Source organism: Gekko japonicus, unplaced genomic scaffold, assembly GCF_001447785.1.
Source record: "Gekko japonicus isolate JY-2015 unplaced genomic scaffold, Gekko_japonicus_V1.1 scaffold336, whole genome shotgun sequence".
In the NCBI taxonomy this organism is placed as follows: Eukaryota; Metazoa; Chordata; class Lepidosauria; order Squamata; family Gekkonidae; genus Gekko; species Gekko japonicus.
This window is the reverse complement of record NW_015172014.1, coordinates 314108-321342: the sequence shown is the minus strand read 5'-3', so window position 1 is coordinate 321342 and position 7235 is coordinate 314108. Positions and strand designations below refer to the sequence as shown.

Genomic DNA, 7235 nt, shown 5'->3' with positions numbered 1-7235 from the left:
CCCGCTCGCTCCCTCGCCCGGCCGCTCGGCTCTCCTCCCCTCGCTCAGTCCGGTGCCGCCCGAGCCGACTCGAGTCCAGCCCGAGCTCGCTCGCTCCCTTGCTCCCCCCTCCCTCCAGGCTCGCTCAGAGCGCCTGGCCCCGCCCCGCCGCCAGGCTTCTCGGGACATGGAGTCCTCCCCGCCGCAGAGCGCGCCGAGGGGGCCGGCCCGGCCGCACTACGGGTCCCGGCAGGCTGCGCGGGCACACAAACGACTCCTCCCCCTTTGTTGCTCTCACTTCCGCTCCGAGGGAAATGGGAAGGAGGGCACGCTGGGCGCTGTAGTTCTCACCGGCCGGAATGCGAAAGGGCTGAACTCGAGGATCCCGGGAGTCGTAGTCTTCTAAGAAGGAGTTAACGGAAGCGGTCATGGACGCTTGCGCGGTTGTGCAACGCTGGCTGTTCAGTCTCGCAGAGGGGTGGGAGGAGCGACGAGTTAACTTGCAAACCTCTCGCTCGCCCTGCCTGGTGGGGGCCGTATGGACACCACCCTCTCCCCCCCCTTCAAGAGGCAGTTCCCCTCGTCCCCCTTTCCGGCAGGCTCTATTCACAGGGCTTAAGCGCGAGGAAAGACTTGGAAAGTCCCAAGGCCACAGGTGCCCTCCTCACAGCAGGAAACGGCTGGCCTTGCCCATGGCCTCCTAACTCACGTCCAAGAGAAAAGACAGACTCTCGCTTTAGAGGGGGAGCCGGAGTCTTTCCCTCCAGGAAACCAAAGCAGCAGGAAATCACTAGAAGGGTCTCCCCTCCCAAGGACAAGTTGATTCTACGTCCAGGCAGAAGCTGCCCAGCAGTCAGGGGGAGGCACCACCATCCGCACCAAGGCCGGTCTGCATCTGACCAAGGGTGCCAGCTTTCCAGGCGCCCGAGACCGGATCCCGGGCAACCCCAACGGTTGTGTCCCTCCAGAAGGCAGCAAGGCCAGCCTCTCCAGACCCAGTGAGGTGCTCTTGCTGGCCTTGAGGAATCCACCTCTGTCCTCCCAGCCCAGCAGTGGTGACCCATTCCCATCACCCTGGCTCATTCCCAGCACAGGGACTCCCACCTCAGGAGCCTGAGAGGCATCGCTTGGCCATCTTCTTCCACGGAGAGGGACCCACACCTCCCTCCCCCCTTTCTGACTGAGGATCCAGAGCCACCCTTCCCTGCATCCAATAACTGCTTGTTTGCACACCGCTCCAGCCCATGTCTTGCATAATAATAATAATCATCATATGGCATTGTGTGTAGAATAGCCAGGAGATCCTAAGATTGTCTGGCAGCCTTAAGTTCTAGGTCTTTTAGTGGCAAGTTAGACTTATTTTCGGGGGCTGAGAGAGCTGTGACTGGCCCAAGGTCACCCAGCTGGCGTCATGTGGGGGAATGCGGAATCGGACCCGGTTCTCCAGATTAGAGCCCGCCGTTCTTAACCACTACACCATGCTGGCTCTGGTCTTGGGTGTCAGGTCTGCACAGAACACCCAGGCCTGTTTTGGGGGGTTTTCCCCTAACCCCAAGGACCTTTTCCTACTACCCTTTCTGCCAGCCCACCTTCCCAAACTGACCCCCCACCTAATTCAACAACCCAACCACCAGATGCTAGGGTTCATTTCCCTAAACATCAAAAAATAAGGATTGATAACTTGCAGCTGATATTAGGAAGCATCCCTCGTCAAGCAGTGCAAAGAACTTCCCTAGAGGCTCAAGTTTCTTCTTAAGGTTTTTTTTTTCCGTTTTAATTATTAGCATTCTCCATCCCCTGCTCTGGTTACAGAAAGTGCCAGGCAGAGTACAACCCCCAGATAAGAGCAAATTCAGGGCATGGTAGTGGAGCTGAGAGTTTGAAACGGGGGAGGATTTCTTTTGTTGTTGAGAATCTGAGACCCCCCCTAACCCCTCCCCCCAAAAAACGTGAAAAATGGGGTGGGAAGACAGAAAGAATGCGGGAGAAGAGAGGTATATTTTTGTAGCCGCAATCCCACTACCACTTCAACAGAAAGCCCAGGGCACAGCATCGGGATTAAGGGAGAGAGAAGTATGAGTAGTCATAACAGAAGGGGGGGGCGGTTTAAAAAGGGTGGGAAGGGGCACTCCAGAAAGAAAAGATAAGGGGGGAAAAAAACCACAATCCTCCCCAGTCCTGGGTCAAAAGGCTCTTGAACATAAAATCAACAACAAACAACAAAAAAAAGTGCAGGTCCCTTAAGGAGCACGGGCCGTCCCGGTGGTGGTGGCAGGTGAAGGCAAGCCTTACTCGCTGCCGTAGACGCTCTCGTCGCTGTAGGCAATGTACAGGAAGAAATCTTCCTCGTGATGTTCCTGGGGGGAGGAAAGGAAGAGAGAGACGCTGCAGTCCAAGAACAGAGATTCACCAGAAACAGTCGACTACCGCTGGTTGTGGCAAGCTACTCCACCCTCCTCCGGAGAAGTCTACCGCTTCCTGCCCGGCACCTTAGGGTGTCCGGGATTCTTCTTAGGGCACCCAGCACTGCGGGTGGGGTGGGTGAGGCTTCCACACACTGTCACGGGCACACATCTACCTGGTACAGCTGCCCCATGGTGGCACTGGTCGGGGGGATGACGTTGTTCACAAAGAAGAAAAGCGCGTCCTCGGCCCTGAGGTGGATCCTTTTCCGAATCAGGAAGTAGAACTGCCCGACTGGAGAAGAGAAGGGAAGAGGAAGTTCAGAGGCGGGAGGAGAAAAGGGCGTTGCGTCAGAAACCTGGACGTATTTATTTGTTAGATTTCTATCCCACCCTTCCGCTGAAGCGGCTCAGGGCAGCTTATACCATGGCCTTCTCATTTCACCAGGGTCAATCCACCACGAGCATGAGGCAAAGTGGGGCTCACACAACAGGAAGAAGAAGAGGAGATTGGGTTTATACCCCGCCCTTCACTACCCAAAGGAGTCTCAGAGCGGCTTACAAACTCCTTTCCCTTCCCCTCCCCACAACAGACACCCTGTGAGGTAGGTGGGGCTGAGAGAGCTCTGACAGAAACTGCTCTTTTTCAAGAACAGCTGTGCCAGAACTATGGCTTGCCCAAGGTCATCCAGCAGGTGCAAGTGGAGGAGTGGGGAATCAAACCCAGTTCTCCCAGATAAGAGTCCACGCACTTAACCACTACACCAAACTGGCTCTCACACCAAACTGGCTCTCTTGTTCTGCTTGTCTCATGGGATGGAGAGGATCTGGAAGGCCACGGTTGAGATCTGCTCAGACAACACACATACACACCCTTCTTCTCCCCCGCCCCCGGAAATGCTCTGTCAAAAGCTGGCCAGACTGTGAGGCCCCTGGTCCGGCCCGTCTCCCCCCCCCGCCTCATTCCTTGGATCCAGGCAAATACCTGTGAGGTCTGAAGGGACAAGGTACTTCTTCTTGTCCAGGTCACCTATCCGGGCCTTCGGAGCCTTTTCCACAATGACCTGCAGGGGTTTACAGAGACAGGTGGCACGCGTGAAGGGCACGAGGCAGCAGCGAGACTTCAAGCACAAACAACACAACAGGCTTCCTAATTATAGGAACGGTTGAGCAATCAGGGACACGGATCCCAGAATCCACCCAAGGGGATCACCTTCCCCAGGAGAGGCTTGGGCCGGGGACAGCTAAAGCGGGACCTCCCGGCAGAGCACCATGACTCACGGCAGTCGTGGAGCTCCATTTTACTGCGAGGAAGCAAAATGGAGCCCCAGAAACCTGTTTCCGATCCAGAGCACAACCTGGGAACGCACGAGCTACTTAAATAAAGAGGGGAAATGAAAGGCTCCCTTGGACCCTCAGGAACCTGAAGTCAAGAAAAAAGGACTTGCCGGCAGGCCACAACCCCACAGAGCCTCTTCTTCCAACACAGGGAGCAGAGCCTGTTCAAGCCCTCACAGACCACAGCTTTGGTTTAAGGGAGGGGTTTCCTGTTCCCCTTGAAGTGGAGGTTCACCAAATGTTCTGCCTGGCATTTCCCCTATCCTTTGTTCACTTTAAGGGGCGCAGCAGGGCAGGAGAGCCAAGAGAGGGGCCGCAGGGCCAGCAGATTTTGAATCCCTTCTGTGAGTCTCATTGGAACGGAGGGAAAGGGTTAGACGGGCACTCAGAGGTTACAAGAGGCACAGACTCAGCTGGAGATTTTAGACAGACACGCCTCAGGAGGCTGCCTTATACTGGCTCAGGCCTTTGGTCCATCAAGGCCAGTGTTGTCTACCTGGACTGACAGGGGTCTCAGGCTGAGGTCTTTCACATCACCTCCTGCCTGGTCCTTTTAACTTGGCTTTGGAGACTTTTTCCCCCCAAGTGGAGGTTCCCACAGGCAGAAAACAAACACAGGCATCTCTCCCTCCCCCAACCGCTGGGACCAGTCTGGAGGAACAAACGGCTGTTCCATTCCCATTATGCAGCTACTATAGGCTGAAAGATCCAGCCTCCAAGTCTGAACCATCAAAACTGTCACCATGAGCCCCCTTCCTCCCACGGCGAGCACTTCGGTTTGTGCTGCTTCTAGACCTGGCTGCTCAATAAGGAAGGTGGACAGCGGGGCAAAGGGCCAGGAACACCCAGTATTTACGATGCCCCGAAACTAATCTGAGTTAGCAAAGGGGCAGACTGGTTTCGTGAGAGGTCCCCTGCAATGTCACTCGGGGGGAGAGGGCAGATGGCAAATTCAAGTATTTGGTGATTTAAATTTAGTTGTGTGTGTCAATTAGGATATGAAAGGGGAGGGGGGTCTTGTGCGAGAGAAGCAGCATGCAACAGAAAAGAGAAAGAGTCCAGCAGCACCCTAAAGACTAACAACATTGGTGGCCTTCGGTATCTGAAGTGACTGCAGTGACTCACGAAAGCTCCTCCCCTGCCACCAACTCTGTTTGTCTCTCAGGTGCTCCCGGACTCCTGCTCTTTTCCGCTGCTGTCATCCGGCAACAATGGTAGTGGACCTCACGAATCTTGGCCAGCTGCGGGAGCGTCACGGCGAGGGCAAGCACAGCCTACTCCACGTACGGCCCCTCGGACTCTCACCTCTGCCCCGGCCTCTCGCACTCAGCCCGCCTGGCTATCATGCCGAACTTCCCCACAAGGTTGCTGTTCGGCATGTTCTACAGTTCTGCAGACATTCCTCATGAAGCCGCCTCCGGCATTCGTGTGGAAAGGTGGGCTGTAAGTCCTTTAGCGGGGGCGGAACAAGTCACAGCCGGCAAGAGACATTCAGGGGTGGGTTTGCTATGTTGTCAAAGGCTTTCACAGTTCAGTAGCTGTTGTAGATTTTCCGGGTTGTATGGCCTTGGTCTCGGCATTGTAGGACCTGACGTTTCGCCTTGACACAGAGAGTCCTCCATCTTTCTGTGTGATACCTCTGAGGATGCCAGTCACAGCTACTGGCGAAACGTCAGGTCCTACAATGCCAAGGCCATGGCCAGACAACCCAGAAAATCTACAACAGCTATTGGTTTGCTATGGCTTGCCTCTGCACAGGGACCCCGGTATCCTTTGGTGTTCTCCCCTCCGTGGACTAACCCGGCCCGGCCCCGCTGGGCTTCTGCGATCTGGCAAGATCCGGCCAGTCTGGGCCATCCAGGTCGGGGCAAGTTTGAGAAATAAACACGGCACTCCAGCCTCCAGTCTGGGTGGCGGCAAGAGGCCTGACAGGGCCACCACCCTGAGCAAAGTCACACCCTTCTCAGCCCGGGGACTTCAGGGGACAGAGAAAGGGGCAACTCTGCTTGCGCCACCCACGTCAGCCGCCTCCCCCAGGAAGGCCACGCCCCCTTGCCTGGGCAACTGAAGAGGGATCTGGGGAAAGGCAGGGCAGGTTCCCGACACTCCTGCCAGGGCCAGACATTAGGACCGCTCCCCCGATGCAGCACTGGGCAACCTACTCCCCTTATCCCCATTGCCCTTGCCGGGGCATGGCTACACCCACCATGGGGGCTGCTCACGCCCCCCCCCCAGGCACCCTAGAGCAGGAGGGATGCCAGTCTCCAGGTGGTGGCTGGAGACCTCCTGGGATTGCTATTGATCTCCAGGCAACAGAGAGCAGTCCACCTGGAGACAATGGCCACTTTGCAAGGTGGATGTCCAGTCACGCCGACCACGGAAACGTCTTCGGACAACGCTGGCTCTTCCGCTTGGAAACGGAGATGAGCACCACATCTCTAGAGTCGGATTCTTTCGGCTTTCGAGCAAGGGGGAAACCTTGACCTTTACCCCACTGAAGACCCTACCCTCCTCAGGTTCAACCCCCAGATTCTCCAGGCATTTCCCAACCTGGAGCTGGCAACCCCATAGAGCAGAGACCCCCCCCCGGGGAATTCGAGAGCCCGTCCGCTCCTGGGGCCCCTTCCCAGCAGGGCTTGGAGGCTTGGCTTCCCTGCTTGTGAGGAACCTCCAGCTGACCTCGAGGGTGCCCCCCACAGGTTTTCTGCACCGCTTTTCAAGAATAACGGACAGCGGGGGGGTGAGGCAATGAATGGAGGAAGGGAGAGGGGCTCAGATGGAACAGGGCAGGCAGAGGAAAAAGGAAGGGGGACCAATGCTCCCTCTCTAAGCTGTGGGGTCCTGAGAGCAGAAATCCTACTTTGTGAGCTACTGGCATTAAAGTTGCGAGCAGGTGATCTGGCTGTGTCATAAATTAGTTTGCTCTGCAGCCGTCCTTCCTGGGGCAAGACAAAACCGTGTGAGCCGAGGGCTAAAAACACTGTGAGCTAGCTCACACTCACTCAGCTTAGAGGGAATACTGGCTGCAACGCTCCCTCTAAGCCGTGAAGTCCTGTGAGCAGAAATTCTGCTTTGTGAGCTCCTGGCATTAAAGTTGCGAGCGAGCAATTTGGCTGCGGCATAAATGAGTCTGCTCTGGCGCCACATCCTTCCTGAGCGAATACCAAAATGTGTGAGCTGGAGGCTAAAAAACTGTGAGCTAGCTCACACTCACTCAGCTGAGAGAGAAGAAGAGATTGGATTTATACCCCGCCCTTCACTCCCCAAAGGAGTCTCAGAGCGGCTGACAACCTCCTTTCCCTTCCCCTCTCCACCACAGACACCCTGTGAGGTAGGTGGGGCTGAGAGGGCTCTTGACAGAAACGGCTCTTTTTCAAGAACAGCTCTTATCAGAGCTACGGCTTGCCCAAGGTCATCCAGCAGGTGCAAGTGGAGGAGGAGTGGGGAATCAAACCCGGTTCCCCCAGATTAGAGTCCGCGCACTTCACCACGACACCAAACACTGGGGGAGACTCA

At 56.1% G+C, this 7235-nt stretch overlaps 2 protein-coding genes across 2 annotated transcripts in view; both read right to left on the bottom strand.

The window, feature by feature from the left end:
• The window catches only part of PHF23 (PHD finger protein 23), a 6996-nt gene extending 6587 nt beyond the window's left edge, over positions 1-409 (bottom strand). Inside the window, exon 1 of the mRNA XM_015420307.1 lies at positions 278-409. Within this exon, the coding sequence (XP_015275793.1) occupies positions 278-409 (132 nt within the window). The remainder of the gene's footprint in view (positions 1-277) is intronic.
• A 1336-nt stretch (positions 410-1745) lies between these two features.
• Positions 1746-7235, bottom strand: part of GABARAP (GABA(A) receptor-associated protein) — a 6211-nt gene continuing 721 nt past the window's right edge. Inside the window, exons 2-4 of the mRNA XM_015420319.1 lie at positions 3367-3445; positions 2558-2676; positions 1746-2336 (exon numbers count right to left, since the gene is read on the bottom strand). Coding sequence (XP_015275805.1) covers positions 2268-2336; positions 2558-2676; positions 3367-3445 — 267 coding nt within the window. The 3' untranslated portion in view covers positions 1746-2267. The remainder of the gene's footprint in view (positions 2337-2557; positions 2677-3366; positions 3446-7235) is intronic.